We start from the raw sequence: 25855 nt of genomic DNA on the forward strand, positions 1-25855 counted from the left end.
CCGTGTCCCCTGCACTGGCAGGTGGATTCTTAACCACTGCTCTGGCAGAGAAGCCCTTAACCATTTTTGAGTATACAGTTCAGTAGTGTTAAGTATATTCACATTGTTGTACAGCAAACCTCTAACCCTTGGTACACACTTTTCTATTTTCTGTTTCTATTACCTGAATTACTTTAGAGAGATACTTCCTGTGAGAGGGAACTATAGTATCTGTCCTTTTGTGACTGATTTATTTCGCTTAGCATAATGTCTTCAAGGTTCATTTATGTTGTGGCATATGACAGGATTTCCCCTTGTTTAAGGCTATGTAAATACTCCATTGTATGTATATACCACACTTTCTTTATCAGTTAATCTGTTGATGGACGTTTGGCTTCCTTCTACCTCTTGGCCATGTGAATAATGCTGCAGTGAACACAGATATACAAATAACTTTTCAAGATCTTGCTTTGAATTACGTTAGATACATACCCAGAAGTAGAATTTCTGGATCGTATGGTAATTATATTTTTAATTTGTGCAGGAACCTCCATACTGTTTTCCATAATGGATGCACCATTTTATGTTAGCGTCTAGATTACACAAGGGTTTCAACTTCTCCCTGTCCTCTTGAGCACTTGTATTTTTCTGTTCTTTTGGTAATGGGCATCCTGATGGGTATGAAATGATATCTTGTTTTGGTTTGGATTTTCACTTCCCTAATGATTAGTGATGTTGAGCATCTTTTCATGTGCTTATTGGCTATTTATATATCTTCTTTGGAGAAATGTCTGTTCAAGTCCTTTGCCCATTTTTTAATCAGGGTATTTGTTTGTTGTTGAGTTGTAGAAGTTCCTTATATATTCTGGATATTAACCCCTCATCAGATATATGATTGGCAAATATTTTCTCCTATTCTGTAGGTTGCCTTTTCACTGTTGATTGTTTACTTTGGTCATGTATTCTCATTTTCTAATTTTGATCTTTGTCCTGTGCTTTTGGTGTCATGTCCAAGAAGTCATTGCCAAGTCCAATGTCCTGAAGCTTTTTCTCCATGTTCTTCTGGGAGTCTAATGGGTTCAGGTCTCACATTTAGGTCTTTCATTCATTTCAAGTTAATTTTTGTATGTGATGTAAGAATCCAACTCTATTAATACTTTTGCATATAGATACCCATTTTTTCTAAAACCATTTGTTGAAGAGACTGTCCTTTCCCTATTGAATGGTCTTGCCACCCTTGCTGAAAATCATTTGGCCCTATATGCAAGAGTTTATTTCTCGGTTCTCTATTCATTGGCTTATGTATCTGTCTTTATGCCAGTCTTAATTTCTGTTGCTTTGTAGTATGTTTTGAAATCTGAGAATGTGAGACCTCCAAGTTTGTTCTTCCTTTTCAAGATTGTTTTGGCTACTCAGGGTTCCTTGAGATTTCATATGAATTTTAGGATTTTTATTTTCTATTTCTGAAACAAATGCCATTACACTTTGATAGGAAGTCCATTGAGTCGTAGATCACTTTGGATAGTATAGACTTTTTTTTTTTAATTTTTTAAATTTTTGGCTACGTTGGGTCTTTGTTGCTGTGCACCAGCTTTCTCTTTTTACGGCAAGTGGTGGCTACTCTTTGTTATGGTACGCAGGCTTCTCATTACGGAGGCTTCTCTTGTTGCGGAGCACGGGCTCTAGGCACGGGGGCTTCAGGAGTTGTGGTGTGCGGCTCACTAGTTGTGGCACGCGGGCTCTAGAGCGCAGGCTCAATAGCAGTGGCGCACGGGCTCAGTTGCTCCACGGCATGTGGGATCTTCCTGGACCAGGGCTCGAACCCGTGTCCCCTGCATTGGCAGGCAGATTCTTAACCACTGCACCACCAGGAGAGCCCATGAAAGGGTGTTGAATTACACCAAATGCCTTTTCTGCATTGACTGAGATGATCATGCAACACGTTGTTTATGTGTTGCATTACATTGATTGATCTTCATATATCTATCCTTGGATCCCAATGATAAATCCCATTTGGTCATGGTGTATGATCATTTTAATGTGCTGTTGATTTTGATTTGGTAGTGTTTTCAGATTTTTTGTATCAGTATTCGTTGAGGAAATTGGTCTGTAGTTTTCTTGTACTGTCTTTTTCTGGTGATGGTATCAGGGAAATGCTGGCCTCATAGAATAAGTTTGGGGTTGTTCCCCGCGCTTTGATTCCTTAGAAGAATTGGGAAGGATTGTTATTTCTTCTTTAAATGCTTGGTAGAATTCTCCAGTGAAGTCATCTGATCCTGGGCTTTTCTTCTGTTTTTGATTCCTGCTTCAATCTTCTCATTAGTTTTGGATCTACTCAGATTTTTTATTTCTTCGTGATTCAGTTTTAGTAGGTTGTATGTTTCTAGGTATTTATCTATTGGCATATAATTGTAGTAGCCTCTTATAATCCTTTTTATTTCTCTGCCATCAGTTGTGATGTCTTCTCTTTCATTAGCTGTTTGCATCTCTCTTTTTTTCTTAGTCTAGCTAAGGGTTTGTCAATTTTGTTAATCTTCTAATTTTGTTAGTCTTCCAAAGTTGTTTGTCAATTTTGTATTATTTTTAAAAGAATGTTTCTATGTGAATATGGATTAAATTATAGAACCTAATGGAAATCAAATCCTCCAGAAAAAGGGAACAAGATATATGGAACAGAAAGAGAAGAAGGTAGGTGAAAATACCATTCCAGAATGATTCAGTGCTGTGGTATGAATTCATACAAAATGATACTCTCCTCCCTATACGTTTATCAGGTATTATCACTGCTGAATTATTTATTAAATACCCGGAATTCCAGGCATAAGTTGTCCATATCCCCAGCAATAAGTAAATTGTCTTGCATCTTCTTATAGATGGGAGGAAGGCTACAGAGTGGGAGGGTTACCCAAGTTTGACATAAAATGTCTTTCTTCCACTCTTTTTTCTTTTCTCTGTTCTCTGCATCCCAGAGGGAGGACCTTGTGATGAATTAGAGTGGTTAGGATCTGAAGTTTCCAAACCAGTCGTAGAAACACAGCTTTTTGTTCACATAAGAACCAAAGGCAGCATAAATGATTCATAGCATTAAATCTGTTGCTCCCAGGGCACGAAGTAAAATTGCAAAGCAAGTAAAAGCCTCCCACAACTCTCCTTTTCTCTCCTTTCCTCTTTCTGTTTTTGCTGTCACCCCCCACTGCCTTAGAAGGACCCCCATCTTCCACCTTTCCTCACCAGGCTACTTCTCCTTGAGGCTGACCTCAACCAGGTATAATCTGAATTACATCAGTTGTTGCTGTTGTGTGAAATGCTATTTGATTGAGCCCGTTCTGGAGTATTTGTGTGTGGAAAGAGATGCCTATAAACTAAAAGTGTCCAAGTGTTTGATTGCTTGGCTGGGAAGTGTGGGGACTCTTGTTAAGCAGGAGAGTGACTTATTCTGTATCCTCAGTGCATTGGGAATTTTTTGAAGGGTTTTTCAAAGCTAGGGGGTGACTTGATCTTATTTTTTAAGAAAAGACAACTCTGGAGAGTGAGCACAGTAGAGGCACGAGCAAAAGTAGAATGAGGGAAACTTGTTAGGTGGCTACTAACATGGTATAAGCAAATGATGATAAGAGCTTATATTAGAATGATAGTAGAAGAGGTAATAACAGTAAAAATAGTTGTTAACATTTATATGTTACATAAATATGCCAGGCACTCCCTTTTACATTCTATTAACTCATTTAATCCTTACTTTACAGCAGTCCTATGAAATAGGTACTTTTGTTATCCCCTCTTTACAAATGATGAAACTGAGGCATAGGGTGGTTAAGAAACTTGTCCACAACTAGTAAGTGGGAAAGCTGGGATTTGAATTGAAGCAAGTCTGGGTATGGCATCCATGCTCGTAAGCACAACTTTGTCCCTCCTGTCTCGTGATCAAAATAAATGTATGTATTCAGGATGTTTTTCGGAGGTAATGTGTGGACTTACTGATGTATTCCATGTAAGGAGGGAGAAAAAGAGCAAAATAGAATAAAGATAGCCTCCTTGATTTTGGCCTGAGCAACTAGGTGCATTAAACCTATTAAACAAAATGCTGGTGCTAGGGGCTTCCCTGGTGGCGCAGTGGTTAAGAATCCACCTGCCAATGCAGGGGACATGGGTTCGAGCCCTGGTCTGGGAAGATCCCACATGCCACAGAGCTACTAAGCCCGTGCGCCACAACTATTGAGCCTGAGCTCTAGAGCCCGCATGCCACGACTACTGAAGCCTGTGCACCTAGAGCCTGTGCTCCGCAACAAGAGAAGCCACTGCAATGAGAAGCCTGTGCGCCACAAGAAAAAGCAGCCCGCACTCGACGCAACTAAAGTAAGCCCGTGTGCAGCAACGAAGACCCAACACAGCCCAAAATTAATTAATTAATTTTTTTAAAATGCTGGTGCTATTAAATAAGCTGGAGAAGAATAGGTGTGGGGGAAAAGGTGGGGATGAAGGGAAATCAGGAATTCAGCTTGGGCCATGTTAATTTTTTTTTAATATTTATTTGTTTGTTTGTTTGTCCACGCTGGGTCTTAATTGCGGCACGCGGGATCTTCGTTGTGGCATGCGGGATCTAGTTCCCTGACCAGGGATCGATCCTGGCCCCCCTGCATTGCGAGCACAGAGTCTTAACCACTGGACCACCAGGGAAGTCCCAGGCCATGTTAATTTTGAGATTCCTGTTAGACAGCCAGATGGAATTGTCAAGCCTGGAGCTCAGAGATGTTTTAGGTGGATACAGAAATTTGGATGGAATCACATAAAACATAGAGGAGAGAAACAGGCCTTGAGGAATTCCAATGGAAAAATACAGGTATTTGTAAGGGAAAGAGTATGGGTTTTGGCATTAGAAATATTGGAAGAGTTTCTTCAGGTTTACTGATTATTTCCTTTGTATCCAGTATGCTTATAAGCCCATTGAAGGAAATCCTTACCTCTGATAACATGTTTTTCATTTCTAACTTTTCCAATTGCCTTTTTTTGGGAGTTTCCATATTTATGCCCAAATTCCTCATCTGCACATGTATGTTGTCTACCTTTTCCAGTAAATAGTTTAATATCTTAATCATAGCTGTTTTTCTATCCCTGTTTCATAATTCCAAAATCTGAATATTTCTTTTTTTAAAAATTTATTTTAGTTATTGATTTTTGGCTGCGTTGGGTCTTTGTTGCTGCACGCAGGCTTTCTCTAGTTGCGGTGCGCGGGCTTCTCATTGTGGTGGCTTCTCTTGTGTGGAGCACAGGCTCTAGGCATGCGGGCTTCAGTAGTTGTGGCATGTGGGCTCAACAGTTGTGGCTCATGGGCTCTAGAGTGCAGGCTCAGTAGTTGTGGCACACGGGCATAGTTGCTCTGCGGCATGTGGGATCTTCTCGGACCAGGACTCGAACCCGTGTCCCCTGCATTGGCAGGCAGATTCTTAACCACTGCGCCACCAGGGAAGCCCCAAAATCTGAGTATTTCTGAGGCTGGTCCTATTGACACCTTTATCTTTTGATGATAGGTCATTTTTGTCTTCGTTTTGTGCATCTCATTTTTTTTAAATTGAATTTTGGGCAGTGCATGTAAAAGAATGCTGGAGACCGAGGCAGGTAACCTGTATTTGTGGCCTGTAGTGGGCACACCTATTCTGTCAGCCAGCCCATCAGTGTTGGGGGTTGAGTCAGTCTGGTAAGGAGCTGGCTGGCTTTGGATTTTGCTGTAGCTGTTGATGCTTTCAGTACACCACTGGACTTTAAATGCCTGCAATGCTGGGCTGCCACAGGGTTTTTCTCAGTGTCCCTGTTCCATTCTCTGCTTTCAGCAGGTCCTACATTCCTGAGACACAGTGAATGCCTCTCTCTACGCCCATTCTTCTCCCCCAGTGGTAGATTGCTCTTTCTTGGGGTTCCTGGTGGGAACAGACTGGTTTCTTGGTTCTCCTACTCCATCTCAGTTTTAGGCACCTTTGCCTCAGGGTGGAACTTTCTCAGTACTCTCCTTTTTATCAGTGCTAGGTCCTCAATATGAGGGGGTTTCCTGTCCCATCCCCAGCAGCAGATGGCTTTGCTTCTATCTCCCCACTAGCAGTAGTTACGTTACCCTGAATTGAGACTGTGCCCGGGAGGATTTCTTGCCTTTCTCTTAGGCACAGATGGCTTTTACCTCATATGAGAGAAGGGTCCACAGTTGTAGCATATTTTATGTCTGTTCCTCCACAGCAGTCATTCACAACCTGTATGCCTGTACCAGTGAGGAAGGCTCTTTTAGGCCTCCTGTCCTCATGCTATCTCATGAGCACTCAGTGGATGCCTGTAGAGAACTGATATGTGCTTATGGTCTCCTCTTTTCTCTCAGGCTTGCAGAGGTTTGAAACGGTCACGTTGGCCCCTACCAAGCCTTTTACAGTTGGTTAAAAATCTAGTTATTTTCTTCCTAGGCACTTTTATGGCAGTCGTCTCTTCCTCCTGTGCTTCGTCAATTGTGAAACAGTTTATTTCTCCTCTCTCTCCTCAGAGGGACTTTTCACCCTTGAAATTCAGTTCATTTGGTTGCCCTGCAACCTCAGCTCTCTGATGAACTCCAAAAAAATATGATTCTGTTGATTATCTGGCTTTTCCTAATATTTATGACAAGGGATAGTGATGTTCTCTTGTGGCTTTGTACATGCTAAGTGGAAACAACTCTAGAGTTGATTGTCTAACTGGACCATGTTGTTCCCTTTCTTTAAAAGTCCTTTCCCAGTCTCCCCTTGCCTTCAGGGTGAGGCCTAAACCCCTGACCCTGACCTGTCAGGACTTTTGTGATCTGGCCCCTGTCCATCTTACCAGCCTTAACTTGCACTCCAGGTGCAGGGATCTTTTCATATCTGAGCGAATCATTGTCAATGTTGTAGAAGAAATTCTGTTTGTGGTTTTTATTTATCAGTGCCTGAGAATCATGTTCCGTTCTTCTAAGATGCTTTAGGATTTTGTTTGTTATTTTTCTTCTGTGTATTTAAGCATAGATTGTGGCTTTGTGTAAGCAACAGAAGTGTTTGTGTATGTGAGGAAGGAAAGATCCAAGAAAATAAAATATTATTTACAAATTAGTTCCATTATTGATACTGTTGCTCTTGGCTACTGATTAAGATTGGCAAAGAAAATAAAATTGTTCCTGAATAGACCTTGAAATCCTCATCTTCATCTGCCAGATTGTGTGTAGCAATTGGAAGGCAGGTGTGTCATTTGTTAGTTCAGCATTTCACAACCAGTGTGCCAGAGTTGGTGAGCCAGATATTGTGACTGACTCTCTCCTAAAGTGGGTTGTCTTCTGTCACCAGCAGCCTCCTCCCTTTATCTGGAAGTGCTGTACAAAAGGGTTACTTGTCGTTTTCTGTGTGTGCCACGACATGGAAAATGTTGGAATGCACTGGGCTGGATAATTTCTTACATCCTTCTAAAAAAATTTTATGACTATTCATAAGTTGGAAGTAAAGCAGTTGTAGGATATTAGTAATAATTATAATTAGCAACTACCAGAGGGTGAATATATGCCAGGCACTTTACGAAACACTTTACCCGTATCCTCATTTCATACTCCAGCCAATCCTATGAGGTAGTTGCAATCATCAAAGACACTTAACCTAAGGTCATATAGTTAAGTGGCAGAGCTGGGACATAAAGTCAAGTAGTGAAGATCTGTGTTTTAATCATCATGATTTATTTCCTACATTATTAAGTTATGCGCTAGAAATGGTTCGTGGTTTCTTCTCTCATGTTTTTCCTCTACTTGAGCTTTGGGTACTTGCTCATAGCAGATGAATTGTTGGAAAATGACCTATTTGAAAAAAGTATTTTCAAATGTTATGGGTAACATAAACACCTCTCTAAGCGAGATTTTCTGAGCACTGAAGAGAGAACTATGACCCCAAAATAATAGCTGTTATCACTTGGAAGGCAAATCATTTTGAAATATTTATCTATGATGCAGAGTGGGAATGTGGCTGACCAGTGTTCATGAAGTGCTCAAGTTAAGATGTGTAGATTTTCTTGATTCATTCATGAAATGATAATGGCCATTCTCTTATCAAACACCAATGCCAGAAACAACAGAGAGCAAAAGGGTCCCTGGATGCTGAAATCATTTGTTAGAGATTAAAGTTCAATACTAAGGTAATCTAAAAGCATCCTAAGTCATTGTAACCTTAAAGAGGATTCTGAATGTTGAGTGATATTCTTTCATGACCTTTCACATGGTATAGGATGCTGAGACAGTCTAAGCCCTAGAGGAGGAGAGGTCTTTTGCTACTGTTTTGACTTTAGTTTGAGGTATAATGAATGCTTTGTTTGGAATTAAGAATATTTATATTTATTTTGCTCTCTATGCTAGGTCGGTGATGTAGTAGAAGTACAGGCAGATGAAACCTTTCCCTGTGATCTTATTCTTCTATCATCCTGCACAATTGATGGAACCTGTTATGTTACTACTGCAAGTCTTGATGGGGAATCCAATTGCAAGGTAATGGAGATTAAACCTTGCCTAAACATTTTGAGCTCAGGATAGTTAATCATACAATACTCCATCCCACTGCCCCCTAATCTTTTATCTTATTTTTTTCCTGTTTGTGTAAGTGTTGTATTTGAGGACAGCTTTTATATAACTGTCTTTGAACTTCTAAGCAAATACTCAACTTTGGGGGAAAGGGTGGTGTTGGGTGAGGAAATCCACACCCCAAATAAAAGCCACCACATTTTTGATAGCACTGTTTGCATTTCATATTGACACTAACCCATTCAATATTTTATTTAGGCTTTTAAAAATGAAAGTAGTCTTAGGCTGAAACTATATAACTATGAAAATAACTTCACCCTAAGGTACTCTAACCTTACAGTTTGATCTGTTTTTATTTTTAAAGTGATGACTATCTTCTTGAAAAAAATGTTTATTCCTGGCATATAGAAAATCTAACCTGGAATGGTTTGATTACTTTTTAAAAATACCTTAGGGTGTAGTTTGACAAATATTTGCTTTATTTCAACTAGGAAGAATTATAAATGTGTTAGAGTAAATTTGTTCAAACTGGGGGATAAGTTATGTCCTTGGTACTTTCCGGCACTGTCAGTTCTTGGCTATCATCCAGAGCTCCACAGAGCATGAACATGTATCCTCTATATGCTGCCTTTAAGGAAGAATACTAATGTGCTCACCTCTGTGTGTATCCTTGGGGGCTTTCCTCTGCTTGTTTATTCCATCTGGAGTTGAGGACCAGGACTCAGTATGTGGGAAAGGAACTTAAATGCCTGTTAGATAACTAATTTTTTTCTTCAGGGGCATGGTGATGAACTAGTCCCATTTAAACTACTGAAGAACAAAGTTGTATTTGAGGGAATGTCAAGATAAAAATCGAGAAATCTACCTAAAGATTTCCTAATAGGGAAAAAGTTGTTTAGAGGCAGAAAACTTTCAAGTGGTTTCATTTTCCAATTAAGTTGATCTGATAAATCAGCTAAAAGTACATAGGTTTTCCAAGTCAGGAGATAGTTTCAAATGTAGCTGAGGCAGATCCATAATATTCTCCGAAGACTGTGCGCAACAGCTTTCCCTTCAGCATAAGTGGTGCAGTCTTTGAATCTGCGTCAGCCCTTCTTTGATGATTTATAAATGGGTTCATTGGAGCCTGCCTTGAGTTCTGGGTCAATCAAGTAAGTACATAATATACATTAGTAGAATATTCTAACTGTCTGACTAAGGCAAGACACATCATCTCCCTGCTCCTTACGTAAATTGTAGCCACTCAAAGCATTTTCAAGATCATTAATTTTGCTGTTTGTATAATGGAAACTATTGATGAATTTTTTCTTTCTGTTAGCAAAAATGTTAGCATTCTTAAGACCAAAAGGGTTATGTTCAATTCTTATGTGTATGTTAACATCACCATACACTATGGTGAGCAAAATAATAGGTCTCAGTTCTATAAATAGGAGAAAAAAATGCATTAAATTTTTCATGGGGTTTTCAGTTAATTATATGCATGCTGCAAATGGAATTCTCTCTGCTGTCAGTATCAAGAAAAGTTTTTAGTTTTCTCATTATCTTTGAAATCCCCTTGTAGCAGAGTTATCGTTCTAATTATTTGTAATATATTTTAAGAATAATACCATCAAGTTTATTTAGTTGGAAATGTGCATCAATATTTGTATCATTCTGCCAAAGCCTCTTACTAAAAACATACAGTGTTCATGAAATCAAGTGGGTATACGATTACACTTTTTGGGGGGGGGGGCTGTTTTTGCTTTTTCTTCTGCTTACATCTAGACACATTATGCGGTACGTGACACCATTGAACTGTGTACAGCCGAATCCATTGATACCCTCAGAGCAGCAATTGAATGTGAACAGCCTCAACCTGACCTCTACAAGTAAGAATTACCTGGTTTCATTTTACTGCTGTCTGATGGCTTTGCTTCTCTTTGCCGCCAGTATTGCAAAGAAACACCCACCATTTACCAGCCTCCTTGCATTTGTGTTTTTATGAGCTGTTCCTTCCTTCTGGCAGGCAAATGAATCAAATCAGCCTTGTTCACTACCAGCCTAAGATAAATCATTGTGGGCCCAGGCATCTTACTTGTGGTTTTTCTTTTATTATTGTTATTTGTAGACATGGCCGTCCATCACATTTTAAGATTATGTAATCCCGTAAGGCTGATCTATCAAACTCATGCATTAGCCAGAGTTAATTAAAACAAAAATAAACCACTTTATGTGTCATCCAACATTAAAGAGAGAAGGAGATATGGAGCCATGCAATTAGTAGGCACTTCGCCCTTTTTTATGAGGATCATGATGAACTGAGTATTGTATATAGGCTGTTTCTTGTCCAAAGTGAACAGTTAAGTTGAGGGAGCAGTGAAATGGTGTGATTTCCTCTATTTTGCTATAGTTAGGTTTTCTGGAGTCGATTTACTCATTCACAGTCATTGTGGGTTGTCCAAAAATTTGGCATTTGATTTTTAAGACTGGTTACTTTGGTTGATTAGAGCATGGTGTTAATGAGGATAGAATAATATGTTTTATCCCCAAGTGGGCCAATTAATTATATTCTATTCCACCTTTACAGATGGCATCCATCACTCATGCCAGCCATCTGGTTAATGAATGCTGTTGGTCATAATAGGGGACCAAATGGCGGGATGTGGCTTACGACAGTGCCCAGTAGTGGAAAAACAAAGTATTCATCCTACTACATGAATAATACCCTCCCTCCTTCCCATCATTCCTTCTTTCCTTTTTCCCTTCTTCTTCTGTATCTACCTTGATAGTAGGAACTTAGAATCACAAGGCAAAATAGCTGTTCCCTGCCTTTAGGGAACTCACAGTTTGCAAAGGGGATAAAACAGTAAAGCTAGGCTTACAGTACAGTGAGATAATGAAGGTGAGTAAAAGGCCCATAGAATCACAGAAAAGGGAGTGACTGATTTTGCCTGAGTTAGACAGTAATATACATCCTTGCATATTCATAGGGTAACTCCTAAATTTCAGTTACCTTAAATATGAAGGAGATTTTTAGTGAGGGAAGGTTATTCCTAATTTCTCTAGACTAGATTGAGTACCCTTGGTATGTGACTTCAGAATACCTTGTACTTCCACCACCCTAGCGGTCATCACTTACATTGTAATTGCCTGATTGTCTGTTTTAGGGCAAGGAACACATTTTTCTTGCTTATTAGCAAACATAGTAATGGTGCAATTAATACATGATGAATGAATGAGCAGACCTTCATATTTTGTGTGTTTAGTAATAATCAATTTTTCTGAAAAAATTCTAATGTAAGTTATAAAATACTCATAACATTCTTGTTAAGGAGGATTTAGAGCTTTTTACCCTATTTTTCAGAGATGTAGAGTACCATATGCATAGCCATATAGCTGATCACTTGGTCAGATCAAGCTGAGTATTCAGATCAGCTGCAAGACAGTTTGGAAATTTCCAAGATGGTAATCAAGTGTTCCCTAATGCGGGTGGTTCTCAAACGGTGATCCCAGGCCAGCAGTATCAGCATCGCCTGGGAACTTGTTGGAAATACAGATTCACATTCTTACCTGAACCATAAGCTTGGGGATGGGGCCCAGAAATCTGTGGTTTAAGAAGCCCACCAGTAATTCTGATGCACGCTCAAGTGAAAGAACTACTGAACTAATGGTTTTAAAAGTTGCTTTAGCACCAGAAACCTTTCTTCACATGAATGTGAAATAGAAACCAATTATTTATATGGAGTATAGATGAGAGGGGTAATGTGTGCATGCACGGTGCCAAGTAGATGTTGAAAATCAATTTAGAATCTTTGTTTACATTCTTATAATCCATAATATTTTTAAAATTAGTTGAAAATGTTACATACCATATTGGTTCAACTTAACTTTTTTTAAAAAGAAAGACAATAGGCGTTCGTAGTTCATTGTCTTATCTCTACTTGCATTTTTTGTATTTTGATTCATTCCCATATTTGGGGCAAATAGATTTTATCTAGATATAGAAACACGTGTGCTTTTATGTTCTTTTTGCAGGTTTGTTGGCCGAATCAGTATCTATAGTAATAGTCTTGAAGCTGTTGCCAGGTTAGTTTATAATTCCTTTAATCTGTCCTTTTGGGGGAGCAATGTTTCTCTTTTAAGCCCATTAAAATAGTTGAATACTTTCCTCTATAGAAAGGGATGTAAAGGTGAATAACCCTGGAGTAACTAGCCACTAATGGGTCTTAAGTAGCTGACCTTGTGATTGGTAGCAGCTCAGAGTGTGTGTGTCCTGGGAGGGGGGTGGTGTTGGAAGTGATGCTGAGGGTTTCTAAAATTGTAGAGCTCCAGACACTTTGACCAATAATCCCAGATATGTTCTAAGCACTGTATTTACTGTCCTTGGCTGTGCAGTGCCTGACAATATTGGAAGTATATCTGGAGAACAGTGTGTTACGGGAGAGTAATTTAGGCAGGAGATAAAATGCTGGGAGAATTAGCTGGACTTAAGTAAAATGAAAGGTTTAATCATTTATAATGTAACAATTCACGGAACAAGGGGTGTTTTCTTCCCTCTTCTATCATCCAGTTAATTATCTCAACTTTTCCACTTGGCCTTTATAGCCAATACTCAAAAGGAGGTTAAAGAAACACCGAGTGCCCAATGATCCCCCGAAAGGCGTGTTTACTCTCTATAAATATGGCAGTGTGTCTTTCCCACCTTGACATTTGCTTTCCCAGCCTTTTACTGTCACCTTTTCTTTCTGTTTCTTGATGTCTGCTGTTCTGTCCCGTTCTTGTCTTGCTGTCTGTGACTCATAATCCTTTTATCTCTATGCATCTCTTTACCTCTGTGTGTTGCTGGCTATTCCTGTACTGTGTGTGCTTCCATCTGTGCTGTACCCTCAAGTAACTTCAGAGGGAAATATCTTTCAGCTGATCCTGTGTTAGTAAGCATATGATATAAGTAAACAGATACATTCTGAACCTTTTGGAGATAGATGTAAGTTAGGGCAAAATATGTCACCAAAGTTGATGGTGCTATTTGTTGGGCTGTTTGGATAAGTTGTGTTCATTTTTTGTTTAGGTCTTTGGGACCTGAAAATCTCTTGTTGAAAGGAGCTACACTAAAAAATACCAAGAAGATATATGGTGAACGTTTTTTAAGATATACTTACTAGAAATATGTCTTTTTTTTTTTGAAATATGTCTTTTAAAGCCTGTGCCTAAATAGTGCGGTTAAAAATTGAACATGGCATTTAATTCCATTTAATCTAAGCCTATTTTTAGGTGTTGGGAATTTATAAGATGGTAAACTAACTTGAAAACTATGACAAACTATGTAGAATTAAAATTATACTATAAATGATATATCAACTGGTGAATAGAAGAGAGTTTAGAATTCCTACTTTTATAGAGTGAAAGAATTGGTAGATCCAACTGGGTGGGGAGTTGGGTTGGCAATCTCATTGGAAACCTAATTTTCATCATATTGTTATTCCTTAGGAGTTGCTGTTTACACTGGAATGGAAACCAAAATGGCATTGAACTACCAAGGGAAATCTCAGAAACGTTCTGCTGTTGAAAAGTTAGTGTACAACACAATTTCTTTAGTTGTTATTGAACTGAAATTGTTACTTCTCAGTAATTCTAAATAACAACCATAAGCAAAAACAACATAACTTGTAATAGTGCTACCAGTTTGAGTACTTTTTGTGTTCCAGAAACTGCTCAGTGATTTGTATGTCTGATTTGGTTTAATCCTCTGAGCAACTCAGAGTAATTCCTGTTAGCCTGTCCACTTTATAGATAGAGAAATAGTCGTAGAGATGATAAGTGATTTACCTAAGCTCACTTAGCTATTCAAGGGCAGGGTTTAGTTGAAATTTATTCTCTTTTGCTGCTGGATAATGGTTTGGGGTCCTCTTGTTGCTATATGTAAGGAGGTTGTGCAACACAGATAATAGTCTCCTGGCAGATATTGAAGTGGTACATGACACACACCTTCAAGCCAGTCGCCACTGGCACAGACCTCACTCTCCTGTTGGCATGGATATCCAGTATATCAGTGATACCCTCTCCATAGCTGTACTTTCAGACTAAAAGAATCCACACTAAGCTTGCAGGTTTCACATTTGCTCCTCTACCCTCTATTCCAAACCTTTAGGATTCAGGGAAATGGAAACAATCTACTCCTTCTATAAGGATGGAGTAGGTAGTGTGTGTGTGTGTGTGTGTGTGTGTGTGTGTGTGCGCGCGCGTGTGCGTTCTGTCACTTTATAGGGTCCTTACTAAAGGTGTGTTGAGCCATTGCACTTTGGGTTGGGGCTAGGGCTGGCTTTTCCATTTTCCCACTCAAGAATAACGCGTTAGCGTGATAACAGGTTCATCCATACAGGTCTGTGCTATGGTTACACGTCGTACACAGGAGAAGCTTTAGAAAACTGAACAGTTTAGTCTATACCTGGTTGATATCTTAAGTAATTAAATGGTTTTTAAATCCATAACATCTTATTTTTCAGATCCATTAATGCCTTCCTGATTGTGTATTTATTTATCTTACTGACCAAAGCTGCAGTATGCACTACTCTAAAGTATGTTTGGCAAAGTACCCCATATAACGATGAACCTTGGTATAACCAAAAGACCCAGAAAGAGCGGGAGACTTTGAAGGTAATTTGTTTTATGCTGAAAAATTTAACCCTAGCACATTGTAACAGAGACACCCTTTATTGAAATGCTGCTCAGATAATGATACCTTTGGTATTTGGGTTTTCTCTTGGTTGTATGGTAGCCCCAAGCATTAACTGTTTAAGAAATGTTAGAACTTTTTGTTTTAACCCTAGGCATCTATCCTTGTTTTTAATTCTTTGGTTAAGAGTTTTAAGCAATTCGGCAAGAAGGTCTGACATGTTATTATATTATGAACTTGTGATATATCATGATAGGAACATAATGGGTGCCTACATTCATATTGAGGGGTGGGAGGAGCAGAGAACTTAAGGAAGTGGAAAGTGTTAAGTCAAGGTACATTCGCTGAAGAATAGTGACAAAATTCAGTGTGTTGTAAATGTTGTTTTCATGTACTGTGAAAATGTTTACCAATGACACAGTGTCGTTGGGAAGAGCAGTGCTTTCAGCGTTGAAATTAAAAGATAGAAAGTTTATATTACACTTGCTTGATGGAACTGTGCATATAATCAGCATGAACTATTTCTTTTGTTTAGGTTTTGAAAATGTTTACCGACTTCCTGTCATTTATGGTTCTGTTCAACTTTATCATTCCTGTCTCCATGTATGTCACAGTAGAAATGCAAAAATTCTTGGGCTCCTTCTTCATTTCATGGGATAAGGACTTTTATGATGAAGAAATCAATGAAGGAGCCCTGGTTAACACATCAGACCTTAATGAAGAACTTGGTCAGGTTAGAACTTATTTTTACTTAAAATAAGTTAACATAGTGAACTTATTTCTTGTAGTCTGGATTACCAATGTATGTGACCATTTCACATTTGGAAATGTGATTCAACGAAAATTCCTTTATGCAGGCATGTAACGAAGGCAAGCGATGTTTTCATAACTATAACGTCAATTATTTTGCTGGCATTTTGAAATCAGTGTTTTGAAAGAACACCAATTTATGTATTAAATTTGAACGTTATGGAAATTCTCTTTAAAACTCACCTGGTGGTGTTGCTAGATTATGGGCTATTGCTTTGGAACAGGAAACATGTAGTCTTCATCACCATCTGTAATCATTTAGGGATAGACTATGGGACAGTGGAAATAAAGCTATTTTATAAATGCATTTTGTTCTATAAACAAAATTGACCAGAGTTGTCCTATGGACATTTTCTTTGTACATTTCTGATCAGATGGAATATAGACCTAGAAAGCAGAGTTGTTTATTCCAGTGTAAGAATTTAAATGAAGGGAAAATGTGAGGGCGTGCACTCCTCTAAATGCTTTTTGCTTCATATACCAAGGTAGTCCAGGCTTTGACCTCGCTGCTAACCCAGGTTGTTTTCAAATGCAGTGCAGTCTAGCTGTAATTCTTCAAGTGATGACTTCTTTGGTGCTTTTCTTATCAGTATTGAGAAAAGTTTTTCCCTTTGTCTGAATTTACTGTGTGTCACGTAATGATCTTCACAAGCTGAGGGGATTTTTTGGCTTGCATTTAATTCTCTTGATATTTAGAATGTCAAGACTGTGGAAATATCATTTCTGTGACTGGGAGATGCAAATTCAGTTAATGGAACTGTATGGCTGGAATAGGGCCTCACACTCGTTTTGAATGGTGGCGATTTGCGCCTGTGCCTGAAAACTCTCCTGAATTCAGTCCCCCTCCACCCCCACTCTGTATTTCTGTTCTTTACACAGCCTTTGACTAAACCAGAGTACCCTCTTGACAACTACAGTCACAAGGGTGAAAGGACTCTCCAGATATCATTATGTTGAAACCTGACTCTAGGACTACAGGATCCCAGACTGTGGCATCTGCATTCCACAGAGATACTGAGTCACTAAGGATAGAATAAGCAATGAATGAACGAATGCTTTTCCCTTAGATATTGTTCCCAGAAGTTTCTTTTGTAGGTCACTTCAGCTGCCACAGCTGACCTTAGCCTTTTTAAACCAGAAGTTTTCATCCAGGGAAAGCTGAGTAGAACTACTGTAGTCCCAACAAAAGGTATCAATCTGCAGCTTTTTTGCATGGGAAAAAAAAAATGAGTTATAAGCCACCTCTGGTGAACTTATCCCTGACAGCTGATTTAGTTGACTAAATCCAGTGCCTGGCTATATGGATTAAGCTACCCAAGGGTGAACATGGCTAGTCCCAGGCTACTGCAAATAGAACAGCCATCATTCCACATGTGGCACCTAATTCTCACCAGAGACAAGCAGGATATCCAGGCCAGATCTCCACCTCAGCAGATTCCATCTTACCTATGGGAACGTAGTCTTGTTCCTATCATCTAGACTTATTCACACTGCAGAACGTAAAGTAGAGCTTTGGGTAATGATGTAGTCAGTTTAATCAGTGAAAAGAAACTACAGTTTTCATTTCAGCCACCACTTCTTTCCCCCGCCAAAACCTGCTTTTCTGGATGTGACTGTCATTTAGTCACTTATAAGGTAATAACCAGACCACCACTTCAGTTTGTACAGTGCAAAAACAATTTGCCATCATGATCAGCTTACATGTGTAGAAACTACCTAAATGAAAATGCAAAGAAGTCTTGAAATGGTTTCTTAGGACATTTAGCATTTCATGGACCAGTATACACGAAATTAAGTGTAACCAGTTTCCTCCTTGATGAGTCATAATTTAAAATCTGTAGGGCTTTTATGTTACTTAAAAGCAGTGTCAGTTAGTTTCGATCAATACCATTGCAAACACTTGCTTAACCTCTTCCAAAGTGACCCACATTGGTATTAAAAAAAAATAGGAAGATATGTTTAGGACAGTGTCGGTCTTTGACTTGAGAAACAAAAAGAAGTAGACTGCTCAGTTCAATTGTAAAAGAATGGGGTCTTTTATGATCAGACATCAGTCCTTTAGACAGCCAAATGGTTTCAACTTTGAAAAAATGGTGGGGATAGCCTCCTCCTTCATATCCCCTCCCAGTCTCGCAGCTATGCCCAGTGGTGTGTCAGAGTATATCCTGTGATTCCAGTAATTCAATCCAGTGGTTATATATTAAACTTCTGTGTTATCTAAGATATGTTCTTGGCACTGGGGTTACTATTATGAAGTAAGCGAGAAACCCTTGAGTTGTTCAACATCTAGTTGGGGAAACACACATATCGTAGCCTAACTATAGCAATGTGACGATAATCAGAAAAATCAGGGAATGTGAAATGATGGAAAGAGTCTAGTACTGTGTGATTTTGGTCAAGTCAACAGCAGTGACAATCTACATCTGTATAACACTTACAAACTTATTTAGTGATCTTTACAGCCTTGTGCAGCAGGTTTGATTATTTAAGGCTAATATTTAATGTACAGAGAGATGAGATTTTTCCAAGGTCACAAATTTAGTAGGTGGTGGAGCCACAACTCCAGTCCAAGTTCTTCACTAGGTTAAACAATGTGAAATTTTTTGACCAATTTTGACCTGTAAACTAGGTGATTTCATATGTGTTCAACCTTTATTTTAGGGCTCTTTCTATTCTGAACAGCTGTCTCACTTTAGGCTTTCTATCCATAAATTGATGGCTTTGAGCTTGCTGATAGAGAAGGGCCTTTCCTGCAACTGGCTCAAACCTACCACTAAAGAGGAAGAGGCTGTTGAGAGTCAGAGGCAAGCAGTAGCCTCTGACTTGTCGGCCCGCACTCTCCTTTAAATATGAGAATACTTTTTAATAATAGCCAATCCTCTCCTCCCCTTGTTCTGAGTATAGGGCATATATTAGATCAGTGGTTCTCAAAGCATGATCTCAGGACCAGCATCACCTGGGAACTTATTAGAAGTGCACATTATCTAACCCCACCCCAGAGCTACTGAATGAGAAACTCTGGGGATAAAGCCCAGCGATCTGAGTTTTAACAAGCACCCTCCTAGTGAGTGTGATGCAGACTACAGTTTGATAATTACTCTATCAGGGTATAGTTGGTTGGCCTATACCTGTGAGATTAATTGTACACAGATCCATAGTGCACAAAATGTTATATATAGGCAAACACTTTATTTAAATACACTTTACTTTTATTTATTTATTTATTTATTTTTGGCTGCGTTGGGTCTTCGTTGCTGCGCGCAGGCTTTCTCTAGTTGTGGTGAGCAGGGGCTACTCTTCGTTGCGGTGCATGGGCTTCTCGTTGTGGTGGCTTCTCTTGTTTCGGGGCACGGGCTCTAGGCGCACAGGCTTCAGTAGTTGTGGCGCGTGGGCTCAATAGTTGTGGCTCTCAGGCTCTAGGTGCGCAGGTTCAGTGGTTGAGACGCACGGGCTTAGTTGCTCCGCGGCATGTGGGATCTTCCCGGACCAGGGATCGAACCCGTATTCCTTGCGTCGGCAGGCGGATTCTCAACCACTGTGCCACCAGGGAGTCCCTGCACTTTATTTTTTAAAGCTATTACCTTTGTCATCTATAAAAGATTTCGAAATGGGTTAATGCTCATCCAAGTGCAGGAGCCACAACAACACAGGACAACCTTCCGGGGGAAATGAAGGTTAATAATTTTGATCAGAATAAAAAACCGAAAGAATTTCATTTTAACTGGAAAAATCTAAATGATACAGGAATAATACCACTTGGATTAATTTAAAGAGAGAATTCAAACTTGGCTGGCTAACAGGAAAAACAAGAGAAGACTGGAATGCTATATTTGTGCCAGTGCTGCTACCGTGAAATGCTTTGAAAAATAATTAGAAAGCAACTACTGCTGCAGTTCATCTCTTTCTCCCTTACATAATAAAAACCTTAATCTTGTACTTATGCTTATTCCTGTCAGCCCATAATTTTAACTATTTAAGTATAAATTTCCAAAAAGGAGGATAAAATTGTGGGTCTCCAAAAGCCAGATGTTATAAATAGAAGAGATAAAAACTGAGATAAAATGAAAATGCTCAAAATGGCTTATTTTACATGGGAAATTTATTTCATAGCCTATTTTTTCCATTATTTATGAAAGTATGCTTATACTTTAGCCTATCATTATAAACTCTGCTCCTTCTTTTAATTTGGAAATTTTTTGGAGGAGTATCTGAAAATATACATAGTACGTGGAAGAAATTTCATTTATATTTTTAATCATCATTGACTTACTGTGTCTCATTAAGTAACATTATTTCCCCATCTGTCTATATTCTGTAACTCTTATATACATTCTATGCCATAATGCATTTTACTTCAATCCAGTATATTTATAGAAAATTTTACTTTTCAAAGAAAGGTTTTGTTACATCCCAGTTAGTTTAAGTTCCTATTCAATATGTTTTCTCTGTGTGTGTGTGTGTGTGTGTGTGTGTGTGCACGCACGCACGCGTATGTCAGTGTGTCAGAGAGAGAGAGAGAGAGAGAGAGAAATAATGGTCAGTAAATTGTTTCCCACTTGGAAAATTGACTTTTCTTATGTTAACTTCTTTATATCAAAACAGGTCGGTGTTAAATTGAAGGGGTCTTAGTTTGATAAAATAACCACATTTTTCCTGCCTATTAATCTCCTACATTTGAGTAAGTCTACCTTAGACATGTGATACTATTTCAGTATCTTTAAAAATACTTCCTCATTTCTCATTCATCTGATAATATTACTTCTGTAATTACCTGACATTTGACAAGTTTTTAGAAAAGGTGATTTCTACGGATATGAGAATATCCTTATAGTTATGCCTTATAGAAAATTAATCACATTGAAGAAAGAATGCATATGTTTGTGTTCTTGTTTTTAGGTGGATTATGTATTTACTGATAAGACTGGAACACTCACTGAAAATAGCATGGAATTCATTGAATGCTGCATAGATGGGCATAAGTATAAAGGTGTAACTCAGGAGGCTGATGGACTCTCTCAAACTGATGGACCCTTACCGTATTTTGACAAAGCAGATAAGGTGGCATTTTCTGCGTTACCATTTTACCTTGAGAAATCAATTTATATAGGCATGTGTTAGCATAGTAGAAATTAAGGATTTGGGCACGTGACATAGACTTTTGAATAACCATCTGTTTGTTCTTTCAACTTCACCTTTCTTGTTTTATGGACAACTCCGGAATTTGTAAACAAGTAGAATTTATAAGAGAGCATTATGAAAAATGGCATTTGGGTAAAACTTTCGCTTGACTGTGTGATCATAATTTTTGGTGCTTTATCTTTAAAAATATGAGCTGCTCCAAGAATGATGTCAATTGAAATCATTCAAGTCCCAGCAATGTCTAGGCATGAAATGAACCAGAGTCTCCCTGCACCTGAGCTATTGCCAGATTGTGAATTAGAATTGAATGAGCTCTTTTAGGCCATGGAGATGTCACTGCTTTGGTATTAGGTGGCACTACGGTAACCTGAATGAGTTAACATAGCCCCTAGGGTGTGTTAGCTGAGAACCAGGCATGTTGGTAGGGACCAGAAGAATATATAGTTCATTTGAGTATTATGAATTTATAAATTTTTGCTACTCAGTTTGCTGGAGGTTATAACATTCTCTCACATTAATAACTTTTCTCTGTTCATTGACTAGTTACCAAGTGTTCACAGTGAAACTAATATAATCATTTTTCTGTTACTGTTCAATAGAATCGAGAAGAGCTCTTTCTGCGTGCCTTGTGTTTATGTCATACTGTAGAAATTAAAACAAATGATGTTGTTGATGGAGTTACAGAATCAGCTGAATTAACCTATATGTCCTCTTCACCAGATGAAATAGCTTTGGTCAAAGGAGCTAAAAGGTAAGCACGTACGTTATGCTAGATGAATAATTTCGAGAGGTACAGTTCTGCCTATAGTTAACAATATGGTATTTTTCTTCAAAATTTGTTAAGAGAGTAGATCTCATATGTTAAATGTTCTTACCACAAACAACAAAAAAGCAAAGGGGACACAAAGAACCTGAGAAATGTTGGGATATGTCTCTATCTTGATTGTGGTGATGGTATCACAGATGTATTCATGTGTCCAAACTCATCAAATTGCACACATTAGGTATTTGCAGTTCTCTATCAGTTATACCTCAGTAATGCTGTTTTAAAACCCAGAAATAGGGCTCCCCTGGTGGTGCAATGGTTGAGAGTCCGCCTGCCGATGCAGGGGACGCGGGTTAATGCCCCAGTCCGGGAAGATCCCACGTGCCGCGGAGCAGCTGGGCCCGTGAGCCATGGCCACTGAGCCTGCGTGTCCGGAGCCTGTGCTCCACAGCGGGAGAGGCCACAACAGTGAGAGGTCCGCGTACCGCAAAAACAAAAAAAAAAACAAAAAAAACCCAGAAATAAGTTGTATAAAATACATTAACACTTTTGAAGAGTAAAAACAATTAAAGTTCTTGTACTTCTCCTGAGAAAGCGAAATCACAGGAGGACAGGAGTTATTTTGTTCCTTCTCTTACTTGCTTCAATAACCTTATAAGTATCCTTATTCTTTAATAAGGAGCCAAGCTACTTTATCTGAAAGTTTGAAAAAAATTCCCAAATCTAACCAGTTAAGACCAAAAAGAAAATAGCAATGTATAGATGTAACTTGCATTACTATTTATGCATTCCAGCCATTAGTCCAAATATTCATATTATAGTTCGGAAATCCTATAATAATGGCTACTTTTTGTACGACACATGTTCTTGCTGAAGTGCTCCTAGCAATTTTGATATCATTTGGTAACTGAAAGTCCTGTTTTATCCATGAAGCCCAAGCTAATTAAGTGGATTAAAGTCACCCCATGTGTTAGCTACAGAACTGGAATCACAAATTGCCTCTTTCTTGGTTACAATTTGTGACTGGACATTGACTTGCTCTGTGTTAACATCTCAGTGAGTAAAAGGAAGTACAGTTATAGATTGAGATCTTATGAAAGAGAAGAAAACAATAAACAAGTATGAATAATGCCAGTGCAAGAGGAAATTAATTATTCTTTAAAGATACACAAAGGTCTTTTTTATTGTGTTTCGCAGGTATGGGTTCACGTTTGTAGGAATGCGGAATGGTCATATGAGAGTAGAGAACCAAAGAAAAGAAATAGAAGAGTAAGTAGCTCTGTATGTTTGATGATTGTCACTTCCTAACCCCACAGTCCACCTTAGATGGATTTAGGAAGGGCAGCAGAGGGAACTGATTACATCTATAAATGTAGGACTCTGCTCTCCCAGTTCAGAGCTTTATGTAAATGTAGTTGGAGTAGGAGAAGACATTTTTCATAGAATGGCAGAAACTAGCATTTGAGGTGTAAATGATTCCAATTTTGTTCACATATGGGTCCAGTAGCCTGAATGAGCGTCTGCCTGGACTTTTCTGAATTTTAGATGCCATTTCAGGTCTCCAACACATGCTGCAAGAAAAATCAGTGAACAGGCATGAAACCTTCTGCTGTCCAGAGCCCAACCAATCATTCTGGGATTGCAAGCCCTGCCAGACATGGCAGCTTTGGAGTCAGAAGCTTTCTCTTGTTCTAGATGCTTGGGTGTGAGCCTCAGGGCAAGTACTCTGATGCAGCCATAGCTCCACATTTCTTTTTTTTTTTTTTTTCACTACAGAGACCCCAACAAACAAAACCACCTTGGCTTAATAACGGATTTTAATTAGCCCCTGTGATTAATTTGAATTCTTTATATGAACTTGAAATGTAATTGTCTGACCCCTAGCATCTCGTGAGACCCATCTCAGAAACATGTAACACGTGTAGATGTGCTTAGGGAATATGCCCCTTTGGGAAGGAGTGTTCAAGAGCCAGAGGAACCAGAAGGCTCTTTGGCCTGACTGCCAGGAGCCCCAGGTCATTGTCAAAGTCCAGATTCTAGCCGGTTCACAACAATGCCCCCATGTGGCCAAAAACAAATGAGATACTGTGCTACAAGTAGATGTCTTATACATACACATCCCAAAACCAATGACCCGCTCACTCCCATCAAAGAGAAGCTTTGTAGTAAATACTTGTATACAAGTTATTTATTTTCAAGAAATTATTTCCTCACATTTTTTTCTAATAAGTCTTAGAAACTTTCTTCTTCATCCTTTCATCTGGTGAATAGCTTAGCCATTTACACACAAATCTGATCATGTCAATCCACTGTTTATACCCTTCAGTGGATTCCTATTGCCCTTAGGATGAAATCCCAAATCTCTGAAATGGCCCACAATGTTCTCAGGTCCCAGCCCCTGCCTACCTCTCTTGCTACTCCCCTATCAACTAGATCTCAAGCCTTAAATGAACTACTGTAAGTCCCCTCATGGGCCACGTGCTCTCATGTTGCTGTGCCTTTGCACATGCTCTTCTCTGTACTCAGAGTGCCATGATATCCTTTCTTCATCGTGTCACTCCTGCAAAACACAGCTCAGGCACCACCTCTTCCAGGAAGCCTTCCTTCAGATGCCTTCTGTCTGTGCTCCCACATCTCCCCTGTGTGTTCCTTTGTTACAGTATTTGCAAGACTAGGGGGTAGTCATCTCATTACCCTCTGTCTCCCTTATCATTTGGTAAGCGCCTTAAGGGAAGATGTGTGTCTCTTCTCCAGCGTCAATCACTGTGCCTGACACATAGTAGGCACTCCGTAGATGATTAAAATACTTGGCAGGGTGAGACTATTTCTAGACCCTCCCCAGATATAGCTTCGCAGGACAGCTCTTTGTTCCTCATTCCTATGCAGTCAGTCTCTCCTTACTATTTTAAGTTATATAATGAGAAGATATAGATAACCCTTAACCAACACTGGTATCCTCTGACAGCATGTTCTAAGCACAGAGAAATTCCAAAGACACAATGGAAGGCACCCGTTGTGCCCACAACTAGCAACCCTTATCCAAAGAGGAGAGCTCTGTTAACTTAAGATGTTTCTGTTGTGTTTTATCTTGGTCTAGGTATTTCACTTTTCTCTTTTTTTTTTCTATTAAAGGTATGAACTTCTTCACACTTTAAACTTCGATTCTGTCCGCCGTCGTATGAGTGTGGTTGTGAAAACTCAATCAGGTATGCATTTTTAAAACTTGACTTTTTCCATTTGTAGATTTGTATGTTGATCAACTACTTCAAGAGAGAAAAGCATTTAACGTAGTAGTGTATGATTACCGAAAGTCGTGCAAAGCTTTTGTATAAGCCTTAATGTATTTATACAAGCACATGTTCAGTTTGTCAAATTGTCACTGGCAGAACCCCTGGTATGACAATATATGCATTTTCTTGGAAAGTGAACTCTACCCCTCAGTCTTGGATGTCCAGACAGGAACTGAAAGGATGACTTTTTCACAGTTCAGGGTACTAACGAATCACCACCAATGCCTACCTGCAGCAGCCCACTACAACTGGATGGTTTGAGATTACTAGCTGTAGAATCTATGAGTGTAGAGAGTTGCTGGTTATCCCTCTCTGACCTTCCTAATTCCCCACTGCTTTACACTTCCTGGAAACAGGTAAGCTAGAGATGACTAAGGGCCTGACTGCTGGGAAAGGGCATGTGATTTTACTCTAGCAGCCTGGGCTGTTTGTTTAACACAGTAAAGAAGCTTGCCCTTTGCAGGGGAAACAGTACCATCATTTCAGGGTTCCCCCATGTTCTTGGGAGGAGCCATGGTGACTGGGATGCCTTCTGCTCAGATTCAGCAAGACCCATGGGTACCATTCCTGCTTCGTTTGTGGGCTCTCATATTCCTCTGTGTGTGTGTGTGTGTGTGTGTGTGTGTGTGTGTCTGTCTGTCTGTCTGTCTCCAGGTGGTTTTCCAAAATATCCTTGATTTATTTTC

At 39.2% G+C, this 25855-nt stretch overlaps 1 protein-coding gene and 1 non-coding gene across 3 annotated transcripts in view; one reads left to right on the forward strand and one right to left on the reverse strand.

The window, feature by feature from the left end:
* ATP11C (ATPase phospholipid transporting 11C) overlaps positions 1 to 25855 on the forward strand; it is a 169191-nt gene that overhangs the window by 88037 nt on the left and 55299 nt on the right. For both annotated transcript variants that reach the window (XM_060001975.1, XM_069540323.1), the window contains exons 6-16: positions 8351 to 8479; positions 10277 to 10380; positions 12527 to 12577; positions 13560 to 13624; positions 13979 to 14060; positions 14995 to 15145; positions 15700 to 15897; positions 20871 to 21032; positions 21713 to 21864; positions 23077 to 23148; positions 25012 to 25085. In XM_060001975.1, the coding sequence (XP_059857958.1) occupies positions 8351 to 8479; positions 10277 to 10380; positions 12527 to 12577; positions 13560 to 13624; positions 13979 to 14060; positions 14995 to 15145; positions 15700 to 15897; positions 20871 to 21032; positions 21713 to 21864; positions 23077 to 23148; positions 25012 to 25085 (1240 nt within the window). The remainder of the gene's footprint in view (positions 1 to 8350; positions 8480 to 10276; positions 10381 to 12526; positions 12578 to 13559; positions 13625 to 13978; positions 14061 to 14994; positions 15146 to 15699; positions 15898 to 20870; positions 21033 to 21712; positions 21865 to 23076; positions 23149 to 25011; positions 25086 to 25855) is intronic.
* TRNAA-CGC (transfer RNA alanine (anticodon CGC)) lies at positions 4581 to 4653 on the reverse strand. The gene has a single exon. It is a non-coding gene; the product is annotated as a tRNA-Ala (tRNA).

This window comes from Delphinus delphis, chromosome X, assembly GCF_949987515.2.
Source record: "Delphinus delphis chromosome X, mDelDel1.2, whole genome shotgun sequence".
Taxonomy (NCBI): Eukaryota; Metazoa; Chordata; class Mammalia; order Artiodactyla; family Delphinidae; genus Delphinus; species Delphinus delphis.